At 43.4% G+C, this 13606-nt stretch overlaps 1 protein-coding gene across 4 annotated transcripts in view; it reads left to right on the top strand.

The window, feature by feature from the left end:
- Window positions 1-13321, top strand: part of gtf2h1 (general transcription factor IIH, polypeptide 1) — a 58858-nt gene extending 45537 nt beyond the window's left edge. For 2 of the 4 annotated variants that reach the window (XM_086007720.1, XM_086007718.1), the window contains 4 exons: window positions 779-869; window positions 5690-5805; window positions 7489-7581; window positions 12749-13321. In XM_086007720.1, coding sequence (XP_085863846.1) covers window positions 779-869; window positions 5690-5805; window positions 7489-7581; window positions 12749-12835 — 387 coding nt within the window. In that variant the 3' untranslated portion in view covers window positions 12836-13321. Of the gene's footprint in view, window positions 1-778; window positions 870-5505; window positions 5806-7488; window positions 7582-12748 lie in introns of those variants that run through there. The other 2 variants (XR_015080974.1, XM_086007721.1) reach the window with 2 other exon arrangements.
- Window positions 13322-13606: the final 285 nt, after the last annotated feature.

The raw sequence follows: 13606 nt of genomic DNA, 5'->3' as shown, positions 1-13606 counted from the left end.
CCCAATTGGTCATTTGTACATAAGCTTTGACAGTGAGCATCGGCAAGCTAGATATCAAAAGACAAGCCCGTTTGTGTTCTTGTGTGCATTTCTGGTTGCATTATAGCAATCAGGAGCAGGAATGCTGTTTCTCCCCCTCCCTAGCCCTGGGGCACTGTTATCAATTGTTGTTCTGCTGCTCCACTGTCCTGGCTATTTTTCACAATTCAAGTGGACGTAGTTAGAAAATTTCACACCCACTATTGTACTTTATTGGTATTATAGTAACAGTTCTGGACTGTATACAGGAACTTTGAGTTATCCGGAGGCAAACTGTCCGGCAAGCTCGAGCCACCGGCAAAAATCAGGAGCCGTTTTTTATTCTTGTCGTTTCTTTTCTTTGCTTTTTTTGAACAGTCAAGCTCTGTAAGGTCTGTAGCTAAGCAACAGCTTCAGCTAGAGACGCTACAGAGATGCTTGCCGACTGTTTAGAGGCTGTTGCTAAGCAACAGGGTTTGTTGATTCATACGGAGATGTTTCAACATTAACTCTGGAGTGTCCGGCAGTTTTGAGGGAACGGCAACAGGTCGGTGCCGGATAGCACAAAGTTTCCTGTAGTACACTCTAAATATGTGGTATAAATGTTCTACTTGAATCTGATGAGAATTTTTTTTTTTTTAATATCTGGTTTTATAACTATACATAAAGATTTTCTCTTTGCCCCACTGAGTGAATCTGGAGCGCAGTTGCAAATCAAACGTCATTTCACTGACATCTTCCTTGCACATCCCTTGGTCAGGTTCTGTCCAGCAGTGTGGCCAGCAGTGCGATTACTGACCTGTCACCTGGTGGAGTGCTCATGCAGGGAGGAACATCCCAAGCTATAAACCGTGAGTATCTGCTCTGAGAGACACTGTTGCCAAAGGATTTGCAATTGTCATTAACGTTGAGTGTTTGCGTGAGTATATTACAACTTATCCTCTCTGTTCCCACTATCTGTATCTGTGAAACATGGTGTGATGCAGCCACTCTGTTCTTATGAGCCTTATTGTTTTCTGGGCTGCAGAGAAACCGCTCCTCCAATGGATCAGGGATATGGCGCACACAATTGTGCAGTACTGAGCCATGTAGAGTCGAAAGGTCCCAGGTTGCATCATAGTTCTGTGCTGATCATCGCTGGGGAAGCTGTGGGTGAGGAGGCACTACAGTTGAGAAGGGAAAATTCAGCTTTGGTTCCTGCTCTTGATGACTATTCAGTGACTCTACCTGGAAAGTGTGTGTGCATCTGGGTTTTGCATAGGGACAGTTTTAGGCCTGGATGTGGTACACTTTCTCACTCGCCCCCAGTAGTCAAATAATCTGCCGAAACTCTCTGTCTGAGGCTTACGAGGGACGAGTGGCTACTAGGGTGACGTACTGGAGGACTGCTGATGTCTGTGGAGCCATACCCAAGTGTCAGTCAGCACCTACAAGTAAGAGGACAAAATGTATGGGGTTGGGGGGGGGTGGAATTCTGTGCTAGATCACTTGTTTACAGGTCTTGTGTAGAGGCCATTTTACAGTGATGTCAGTTGAATAAAGAAAGACCAAGTTGTTAACGATGAGCATTACTAGCAGTATAAGCAGACTGCCTTCACTGTATCTATGCAGAGAAAATGTGAATTGGACAAACTAGAAACAGGAAGTTAAAAGCTGCTGGGAGAGGAGTTGTAATTTAACCGTTGACCCACTGACTTAATCAAAATTTGGGGGTTTGTTGAAGTAAATGTCTAGGCCCCATTATTTAAATTAAATAGCTGACAAATTTAGTGCTTTCAAAATGTTTAGATTCATGACCTCGGTTAGGGTTGCCAACTCTGGTTGGCTGTACAGTCCCCACCACTTAAAATGTCCACGTTTAAAACAGGCAGTTACTTACATCGGGCAAAAAACAATAACCACTATCCATTTGCATTACTGTCAGTTTTAAAGTTGCCATTTATCGCATCTTAAGTGCTCCATTTATTTTGGGCAGAAACAGCTGTGTTTATTTACTGGTTCCCAGACTTCTCTTCCCTTGGACCTCCATTTCTTCTACTATTTAAAATGCAGATTTAGTATCACATAAAAAAGGAGATAGTAGATTGGAGGACGTGAACTACAAGACAGCAACTTAGACTGGTGGTATTCTAAACTGTTGGGGTGGAACTTCAGCAGCTTGTTAGTATCTGAACCCTCAGATTAGGTCACTGCCGCTAACTCCCTGCTGCCCAACCAGTACTGTGTGTTGTGTGAAATGTATCTTGAACCTCTGCTGGTGCTGCTGCTTTATTTTTTTTCCACTAACACTGTGCAATGATGGAAACTGACTCGGGATTTGACAGAAATTTGGTTAGTGAGGAAAATATTGCCTTATTTGGTGGAATATAACTTTTCATATGTGAAAAAATAAATCTCCTTTTTGCATATACAAAGGCTTTAACAGTTTATAAGCAAGTACAGAGCCAGGGAAAAAGTGTTTGAGGGGTGTGGTGGGGGAGGGGGGGTGTGGGGCGGGATGAGAACAAAAGGGAAGGTCTGTGATGGGGTGGAAGACAGGAAGTGATTATGACAAAAGGGATAATGGTGCAAGGCAAAAGGGGGTGGTGATGGGACAATAAAGAAACAAAAAATGGGTCCAGATGTAAGTGGCAATAGCAGAACCATTACCAGCACCTGCTGTCTGAGAAAATGGTTATGATCTGAAGTTGTTGAACTCCGTGTTGAAGCCAGATTATAAAGTGCTTAATCAAAAGATGAGGTGCTGTTCCTCGAACTTGTGTTTCACTTCATTTGGTACAGTGTAGGAGGCCAAGGTCAGAGTGGGATGGAGAATTAAGGTGGTGGAGAAAAAGGCAGATCAACACCAGACCACTGGAGGCAGCTCTACTTTACCTTGTTTTCATGCTCCTACTTCCAATTTAGCTAACTTGCTTTAACGATTCAGACATTCTGTAGATCTCGTCTGTGTTGTTTATTTCTCACATTTCCCTCATCATTATCTTGCACCATTATCAGCGCTGACCGTTCTCCCCGATCAATTTAACAGCCCGTTCCTTTTCTTGTATATATGTGGTCCCCTTCTTTACCATGCCTTTCCCTTGCTCTCTCCCTTATAAGCTGTTCATCTGTAATACCTTCATGTTTTGATGAAGGCCAGGCTATGCTATGCCTGAAACATTAACATTTTCCTTTCTTTACAGATGCTGTCTCACTTGCTGAGTGCTTCCGGTATTTTCTGTTTTTGTTTGAGATGTCTGGCATTTGTAATATTTTGGGTTTTTTAAAAATTATTTTCCCTCAACAGTCGCAGGAAAGAGTTGGAATTCTTACCAAGCAGGCAGGGAATTTCCTCGTGCTGAACCAGCTATTGAGGAAATTCCAGGCTGCTTCTTGAAATGAGAGGCAGGGAATGGCTGGGATTCTGTCAACAGAAGAAAGGCAGCTGTACTTGCAGAGGCTAGAGCGGCAGGGAGGCAGGTATGATGGTTGGGGGTGAAAGTACAGAGGTGCGAACTGCAAATGGAAAGTACTTTTCTCCCGGATAGTCAGCAGTGCCCGGGTGATCAGTCTTCAATTCCTGGTGACTCCTGGACAATTTGAGCAGGCTGGCAACCCTTACTATTATGCCAGGTGGAAAATCACCATCGCCTACAGATTTAACACCCCGCCCCCACCACCCTGTCTGAAAATTTCCTCTCCATTTTAATTTATCAACTCCAGAATGATAGTAAGCCTGAGCATGTCCATTAAATCATGATTGCTCCATTGTTCTAGCAATCTCTGGTCATAACTAATTGTAACAAAAGTGCAATTAAAAGACACTAAATCATAGATGTCAGGATTCATGATTTAATGTGGCCATGGAAGAAGCATTGCTCCTCCTATACAGTAACAGCACAGGTGGATAAGGTGGTTCAGAAGGCATACATGATACTCCTTTATTAGCTGAGGCATAGAATACAAAAGCAGGGAGGTTATGCCTGAACTGTATAAGGCACTAGTTAGGCCACAGCTAGAGTACTGCATGCAGCTCTGGTCACCACATTACAGGAAAGATGTGATTGCACTAGAGAGGGTACAGAGGGGATTTACGAAGATGTTGCCAGTACTGGAGAATTTTAGCTATGAGGAAAGATTGGATAGGCTGGGGTTGTTTTCTTTGGAACAGAGGAGGCTGAGGGGAGATTTAATTGAGGTGTATAAAATTATGAGAGGCCTAGATGGAGTGGCTAGGAAGGACCTATTTCCCTGAGCAGAGAGGTCAATAACCAGGGGGCATTGAGTTAAAGTAATTGGTAGAGGATTAGAGGGGAGTTGAGAAATGTTTTCACCCAGGGGGTGGTGGGGGTTTGGAACTCACTACCTGAAAGGGTGGCAGAGACAGAAATCCTCATTGCATTTAAAAAATACTTGGCTATGCACTTGAATTGCCGTAACTTACAAGGCTACGGACCAAGAGCTGGAAAGTGGGATTAAGCTGGATAGCTCATTCTGCCGACACAGATACGATCCTTCTGTGCCGTAAACCTCTATGAATCTGTACATTGGCAGCTTTTTTGTATTACTCTACTGTTTTAAAATGTCTGCAGAGTATTGTGAGTTCAGAGTTATACAGAAGGTTACAGAATTTAAGCTTTCGCAATTGTGCAATACTAACAAAGTGAACACATTCTAGGAGGACTCCTTTGTTCAATTTACTGTTTATTTTCACTTGTCAGTCACAGGCTGCTGGTAGGAAAGACAAGAGTTTTGAAATTCTCAAAATAGGCAGGAAATTTCCTCCTGGCTGGTCCACGCTGTAATTTCACTGAAAGTGCAGTGAGCTGCATTTCCGGCAAAGTTACGATAACAAGGCGAGACCAGCTACGAGGCAATTCCAGACTGCTTATGGAAATGGGAGGCAAGGAATGGTTGAGAATGAAGACTGACATGTTCTTTGAGCACCAGGTAGGCGGGTTGGATCATGGGGCCAGGAAATGCAAGTACAGACGTTAGAGGTGCACAGGCACAAAGTGCCATTACAAAGTACATTTCTAGCAGCAGTGCCCAGGAGATTGATAATAAAAACAGAAAATGCTGGAAATACTCAGCAGGTCAGGCAGCATCTGTGGAGAGAGAAACAGAGTTAACGTTTCAGGTCAATGACCCTTCGTCAGAACTGGAAAAAGCTGGAGATGAAACAGGTTTTTAAGCAAGTGCTGGGGCAGGGAAAGGGGGGAGGGGAGGAAAGAACAAATGGGAAGGTCTGTGATAGGATGGAAGCCAGAAGAGATTAAGAGATGGTGCAAGGCAAAAGGAAATGGTAATGGGACGAGTTAAGAAACAAAAGATGGCTCCAGATGAAGTGTAAAAATAAATAAATAAAATGGGGGGGGGACAAAGAATAGGGGCAGAGGTTATGGTCTGAAATTGTTCAACTCTATGTTGAGTCCAGAAGGCTGTAAAGTGCCTAATCGAAAGATGAGATGCTGTTCCTCGAGCTTACATTGAGCTTCATTGGAATAGTGCAAGAGGCCAAGGACGGTGAGATCTGAGTGGGAGTGAAGCGAAGATTGATCGTCAGTTCTGCGAGACTCCTGGCCAATCTGGGAGGGTTGGTAATCCTAGCCTTATTTCACGCCGGTTAAACGTGTGTGACCCTGGAAACCTTGAGTTCTATTTTGCTTACTTTGTGTTACCTTTGTTGCAGAGATGGTGCCAAGTGATATCCAGATGGAACTCAAACACTTGTATGTGGCTGTAGCGGAGTTACTGAGACACTTCTGGTCCTGCTTTCCTATCAATACGCCATTCCTTGAGGAGAAGGTGAGTCTGGTCAGAACCTCCTAGTGTAAGTTACAGTTAAAGCCAGCAGTCTACACCAACTTTAACACAGCTCAGTCTATGCACTGTTTTGGGAACTAAAAGTATCACGGGTATTAGGGTTTAAAACCATATTAACTTGGGAGTATGTTAAATTTTCAAATTCTGAAACCAATCAAAAATTTTACACAGGACCCAGGACCTATTACTAGCTCATAACTAACTGAAAATGTTGACTTATTTTTAAAAAATTAGTTGATACTTTTCATTGACACAAAATATTTCCATGGACCCAACCTTGGGAAGAACTTAAGGTTTTATCCTATTCTATTCCCAACTCCTATTCATCAAGTTTACTACTTTTTTTTAATTTTACTTCTCAGCGTACTGTATCATTACCATACCCCTGTGTGTACTCTCCTTTTAAACCAACCTGTATTGTGTGCCCACCTTAAAACTCGTTTCACTGTATTCATGTTGTACCAAAATCTGTCTTTAACCTACCAAAGGGACCTATCTTTTCTCTTTCCAGATATTGAATGAGCTGCTGTGTATTTCTAGTATTTATTGTTTTAATTATGGGCAGTATCAAGCCAGGTTTCTTATGGACATGGACCCAGATTTCAAAACTGCCCTGATTTGGCACTAAATTTGCAATCTCAATTAGAAAGGTCACAGGATGGCTAGTGTAAAAAAAATTTTAAAAATTTGCACAGTTGTAGTAGAAGGTGCTCTTCTGAAGGGACTCGGGCACATTCTTGAGGCAAAGTAGAGGGACTGTTGCTCTGCACCTAACTGTGCTGTACCTGACTTGGTGAGAGTGATTTACTCTGACACTGAATGGGAAAAGTGTTCCCTGTTTCTCGGTATTGGAATCTCTTCCTTTTGTCTATTGCAAAAATGTAACAAGGAAGAATAAAGGAGTAGTGTTACAGATTATGATTAATACTGAATGTGCTGCTGATGTGGTTAAGTTACTGAGCGCCCAAACAGTTTAACTTCTCAATGTGGATATTGTTCGTATCATAACTTCTGCAAAAATATTTTTCTGTGCATTTTCTTTCCTCTCCTGAAGTTACTGATTCTCACTGTGGTGCAGCTTCATGGGCACTAGCAGCCCTCTCCTACCTCACTTAAATAACCATTTTTCATGTGTGAGCCTAGCCAGTGAGTGTCGACAGGCTATTTGACAGTGGAGGGCATTGCAGCCGAGTTCAGTCCTATCCTTGAGCAATATCTACACACAGAGAATTCCAGGTACAGGTCACTGGATCGTGGTCAGGAGCATGAATCCTCATTGATGTCCCACAGCAGCAGCCTCGGAACACTGAGCCCATTTCTAGTGCCTCAAGGGCTGCCTCTTGGGTGAGATCAACTAATGGTGCGCTCTGTGGATCAAATCTGGCACTTTTCTGGTTGCCTATATTAACTTGCATATAGGGCACACTGTCTTAAAGCAAATAAACAGTAAGTTGGGGTGTTCTTGGAAGCTTATATAAGCGCCAGAAGGAGTCCGTGTCCAGGCTGAAAAACATTCGTAAAAGTATTGGAAGAAATATTACCTTTTGATCTGGTCATAGTGGCCCCAGTGCTTGGAGAATTCCTGGTGTGCACAGTAATCCTTGCTGGCTTTTAGCAGGAGTTTATTGATGGGAGGGATGTAATTGTTTTTGTCTGCTGTGGCAGGTTGGGAAGATGATGAATAACCTGGAGAGATTTCAGATGACAAAACTACGGCCGTTCAGAGAGAAGCTGCAGAAGCTGTACATCAGTACAAACGTGAGTCTCAGCAGCTGTGCGCACTAGACATGATTGCGCTGGTGAGCGAGAGAGCCAACGGGTGCAGGCGGGAAAGCGAGCAACAAGCTGTGCTGCAAATTTGATTTTTACGTTGTCTCGGATATTGGGACAAGGGCGAATGTTTCCACGCCCAACATCTTTAAAGTTGTAGGCTGCTTTTGGCTCGGCATGAAATACAAGGTATTTTACAACATTAACTTTGGTCCATCAGATCTTTTGGTATTCACCCAAAGTGCCTGTCTGTAGTAGCAGGTGTGTTACAATGGTGCTGTTATACTGATGATATGTCATCAGCAGACACGCGCTAATCCTGTCACTGGTGGCACGTTATCAGTGTAAAGAGGGGAGTTGCACCTCTGATGGTATCTATGTTCCTGTTTTGTCTTGGGTCCTCAGAGCAGCTCTTGGAGGCATTGTAAAATGCAGGCCTCCATTCTGTTGTCTCTCCATAGGGTCCATCAGGACCATCACCACACAAGAGAAAAGGGGAGAGTGGCACTCATTGATCATGGATTTCTGTCACGGCACCATTTTCCTGGCACCCTAAAGCCAACTAAGCGCACCTTAAGGTTGGACCAGTCTTCTATCTTGTGACTCTTGGTGACATGAGTTGTCACACAGGAAGATAAAGAGACTGCAGTTCAGGTCTTTGAAAACCTCCCATTTAATGTTCCCTTTAAGCCGCGCTGTGACCTGCAAGTCCCGCTCAACTGCGTTCTAATGACAAAATAATTTGAATAGGCTGCGCACCCAAAAAAAATGAGCAGGAACATTGCTCATTTACAGTTTTACCTGCCAATCTTGATTCCCGTACACCTGGGCCAGCTCCCTTTTCAACTCGTTGAAAGTAGCCCTCCTCCATTTGAGTATTTGCACATTTAATTTTTCTTTGTCCTTTTCCAGAACTACTCTAAATCTAATATTGTGATCATTGTTTCCTAAATGCTCTCCCAATGAAACATGATCCACTTGCCCCACTTCATTCCTCAGAACTAGATCCAGCACTGCTTCCTTCCTCATTGGGCTGGACACATACTGATCAAGGAAGTTCTCTTGTACACATTTCAGGAATTCCTCCCCATCTTTGCCCTTTACACTATTCTTTTCCCAGTCTATATTAGGATAATTGAAGTCCCCCATTATTACTACACTAAAGTTCTTTCATCTTTCTGGAAGTTGCCTGCAAATTTGCTGGCCTGTAGTATCCACCCAGCAGTGTAATAGCTCCTCTAATGTTCCTTAATTCTAACCAAATAGATTCTGACTTTGAACCCTCAAGTACATCATCCCTTTCTAATGCTGTAACAGTAGCTTTGATCAATACTGCCACCCCCTCTTTTATTTCCTTCCCTATCTTTCTTGAATACATTGTAGCCAGGAATATTCAGTGCCCATTTCTCCTCTTGTTTAAGCCAGGTCTCCATTATTGCCACTATATCATAATCCCATATGGCTTCTTGTGCCTGCAGCTCACCAACCTTATTTATCACACTCCAGGCATTTACGCACATGCACTTCAAACCCAACTTAGTCTGCCTCGCATTCCTCCACCACGCCCCCCCCCAACCCCCCCTGTCTGATCCCTCCTATTTCTGTACTATTCTTTATTCTAATGCTGTTTCTCTCTCCCAGTCCTCTGTGCACCTTGTAACTCCTCTCTAATGCTTCAACCTGGTGCCCCTCCTTCTGCCAAATTAATTTAAACAGTTCTGTCATTTTAAACTAGCTTACTTACAGTAAAACTAGAAACTCCGACTTGCCCCATATGGTGTACATCACTGGTTCTCAATCATGGAGATTTACGGCACAGAAGGAGGCCATTCGGCCCATCATGTGGCTTACAAAGCCATGGCGAGATAACATTGTGCACGTTTCAGGGAGTCAGCTTTAAGAGCTAACATCAGTGGAAGAGCTTAACCAATTGAGGCTGATACTGGATTGCTGTATTAGTGATCATTCTGTCTGACATCATGATCACAGACTACAGAACAATTAGTAGAGCACACCTCCCTCTTGCAATTGTTTGGCCGCTTTAGGCTGATTTGAATAGGGAGTAGCTACCTTTACAGTATAGATAATGACTCTGGTGCCTTTACTGTGCTTTATTGTCCTTGAGAAAGCTATATTCACCACCCTCTATCTTTCTGGTTGCTAATCACCAGCAGCATGGGGCACAGATGGACCTTAAGCTCACCTTGTCCAAAGTGAACATAAACCAGCTAAAGCTGTGCCTAGCCTTGCAAATCTTTCCAAATTTGGTTCATGGCTTATAAAACTCGAGAGATCATATTGATGAAACTTGTCGAATAAGTGAATAAGGACTCTGTCTGACATCATGATCACAGACTACAGAACAATAAGCACTCTCTCATTCCCTTGCCAGTTTCTTCAGTCCACCAAATTACATCTAGCTCAACATCTGGCTTGAGTGGACAAATTGAAGATTTGCATTGGAAATCGACTCATTTCCATGATTGAACTATCACTGATATCTTGTTCACAAATTGAGCACAATCCAAAGACTAATACAATCTCACATTTTGACAAGAGTGTCTAGCCAATGGCCCAGGACAACAGAGCAGTGATGCCTGGTCACCTTTCCTACCAAGCCCATTCCTCCCCCATCGAAGTTCAGTGTGAGCTCATTTCCAGAGCTTATCTGGAAACCTATTTCTTGGGTCAGCCAAATACACAGCATGGGCCCAGTGTGGGTTTGGGATGGGGATATTTATACTGCATGGGCCCAGTGTGGGTTTGGGATGGGGATATTTATACAGCATGGGCCCAGTGTGTGTTTGGGATGGGGATATTTATGCAGCATGGATACAGTGTGTTTGGGATGGGGATATTTATACAACGTGGGTATCATGGCTTCGCCCCTCCCTATCGCTATAACCTCCTCTAGCCCTACAACCTTCCAAGATCTCTGCGTTCCTCCAATTCTGGCCTCTTGCGCATCCCCAATTTACTTCACTCCACCATTGGCGGCCAGGTTCACGAGGTTGATTCCTGGGATGGAAGGGTTGTCTTATGAGGAAAGATTGAGCAGGTTGGGCCTATTCTCATTGGAGTTTAGAAGAATGAGAGGTGATCTTATTGAAACATATAAGATTCTGAAGGGGTTGGACAGGGTAGATGCTGAGAGGATGTTTCCCCTCGTCAGGGAATCTAGAACAAGGGGGCATAGTTTCAGAATAAGGGGTCGCCCATTTAAGACGGAGATGAGGAGGAATTTCTTCTCTGAGGGTCGTGAATCTTTGGAATTCTTTACTCCAGAGAGCCGTGGAAGCCGAGTCATTGAATATATTCAAGGTTGAGATAGACAGATTTTTGAGCAACAGGGGAGTCAAGGGTTATGGGGAGCGGGCAGGAAAGGAGTTGAGGCCAAAATTGGATCAGTCATGATCTGATTAAATGGCGGAGCAGGCTCGAGGGGCCGAATGGCCTGCTCCTATATCTTATGTTCTTATGTGCCTTCAGCTGTCTAGTCCTTAAGCTCTGGAATTCCCTCACTAAACCTCTCTGCCTCTCTACCTCTCTCCCCTCCTTTTAAGTTACTCCATAACACCTACCTTTTTGACCAAGCTTTTGGTCACCTGTGCTAATATCTCTGTGGCTCGGTGTCACATTTTGTTGTTAAAATTCCTGTGAAGCGCCTTGGAACATTTTACTACATATATAAATGCAAGTAGTTGTTAGGTCTGGGGAGGGGATATTTATACAGCATTGATTTGGTGTGGAGCTGGTGATGGGATATTTATACAACATGGGGTTTAGGCCATATTTCTATAGATGAGGTTATTTATTGCCAGTGTTTTTTCCCCTGTGGTGGCAGGCATCCTCTGGCACCTCATCCAGTGAGGTGAGTATTATCAAGATCAGTGAACCATAGAATGCGTTGAAGTTTAGTGCAATCCAGTTTTTTTGTCCGATATCCATATACAACCACTTTCCAGCAGGGGTCATTGGTAGCGAATGGGAGAAAAATTGATTTTCCCCTCCGAGGCAAATTGTAATGCCCCAGTTGCCACGCTAGCAGGAATTCATTGTGGGACTTTCCTGATCTGTATGGATCAGTTACACACTACCTTTCTCAACTAGTCATTTGGGAAGCTGTTACAAGCTGGGTTTAGTGGGTGGACTAAGAATAACAACTTGCATTTAGAGAGCATCTTTAACGTAGTAAAAGATCCAAGGCACTTCACAGCGTTATCAAACAAGATTTGACACCAAGCCACATAAGGAGATAAAGAAAGACTTGCATTGATATAACGCCTTTCACGATCACCGGACGTCTCAAAGCGCTTTACAGCCAATGAAGTACTTTTTGAAGTGTAGTCACTGTTGTAATGTGGGAAACATTAGAACAGATATTAGAACAGCTTGGTCAAAGAGGTAAGTTTTAAGGAGCGTCTTAAAGGAGGAGAGAGTTAGAGAGGCAGAGAGTATTAAGGAGGGAATTGCAGAGCTTGGGCCCTAGGTAGCTGAATGGCTGCCAATGGTGGAGTGATTAAAACACTGGTTAGGCCCCAGCTGGAGTATTGTGGCCAATTCTGGGCACCACACTTTAGGAAGATGTCAAGGCCTTAGAGAGGGTGCAGAGGAGATTTAGCAGAATGGCACCAAGGATGAAAGACTTCAGGTACGTGGAGAGATTGGAGAAACTGGGGTTGTTCTTAAAGCAGCAAAGGTTAAGGGGAGACTTGATAGAGGTGTTCAAAATCATTAAGGGTTTTGAGAGAGAAAATAAGGAGAAACTGTTTCCAGTGGCAGCAGGGTCAGTAACCAGAGGACACAGATTTAAGGTGAAGGGGAAGAAAAAATTACAGAGCGAGTTATGATGATCTCGCATGCACTGTCTGAAAGGGTGATGGAAGCAGATTCAATAATAACTTTCAAAAGGGAATTGGAAGATGGACAAAAGGATCTGGAGTTGACTGTGAATTGTTGGTGCCTCGAGCAGGTTTTAGTATTGTCTGCGGTCTTTCAGGCTTGGAGCAGCAAAGAGTCTGTAGTGGACATTTCAGATTGTACTACTTTCTCAAGCAGGCCAACTGTGTGACACAGATGGTATAATTTCATTCGAGCCTGGCTTGGATTATGAAGTTTGCTCCATGTTTTACATCCTTTCTCTGTTGTCTTACAGTTGACTGGTCATTTAGAAGATATGCTACAGGTAGCCTTCAATAAGTTCCATACCTGGCAGTCAAAACGAATGCTGAAGAAGACGTGATGCTGTATTGTTTCGAGATGTTTGAGCGTGAGATAGTGTTGCCTGCAAAGTCCCAGCAGAACATGCTACCAGCTCACCAACCTGCTATGCTGGACTGGGAGCCCTGCGACATTGAAGAGACTCAATGTAATTTACAGAGCTGAACATTGGGAGAAAGAAATGCAATAAGATGGACCACTCGGGGGTGACTCTCACCAGCTGACCAAAATGGGAGAGAGCTACAGGACTAATTCCTGTGCAACACAGCTTGGGGAGGCAGTGCTTCTTCTGTGCACAAAGATTCTGTCAAATGATAACTGAGTATATTTAGAAATGGCTTTTCTAGCATAAACATTTTTTTCATTTTTGTGTACAGTTTTAAACAAGAATGGCACAATGTAAATGTGAAACTTTTTCAGAAGTGTAGCCCTCTGTTTTTGGATCCTGTTTGTAACTGAGGCGATGGAAAATCTGGATATTTTAAATAAAGAATAAATGTGAAATTAATTTGAACTTTCTCAAATGATTTATCTTTCATATTAAGAAATGTATTGTGATTTATGCACACACTTTCTGGAACACTGCTCACTGTTTTGTATACATGCTGGAATGAGAAGCGATTTTAACAAAAGTACTTGCCTGCCCCATATAACCCAGAATCCCTGGGTCATGCACAGGCTGCAGTGTTGGACCCAGGATCCGATATGATGTGTAGCAGTCGCCCTTACAGCTGCATAGTCCCTACCCAGAGTCCTGTTCAAATGTATACTTGTATATCTTGTACCCAGAAAC

This window comes from Somniosus microcephalus, chromosome 15, assembly GCF_052327205.1.
Source record: "Somniosus microcephalus isolate GS21.2 chromosome 15, FLI_Smic_1.0, whole genome shotgun sequence".
NCBI classification, from domain to species: domain Eukaryota; kingdom Metazoa; phylum Chordata; class Chondrichthyes; order Squaliformes; family Somniosidae; genus Somniosus; species Somniosus microcephalus.
This window is presented reverse-complemented; position numbering and strand designations above follow the sequence as displayed.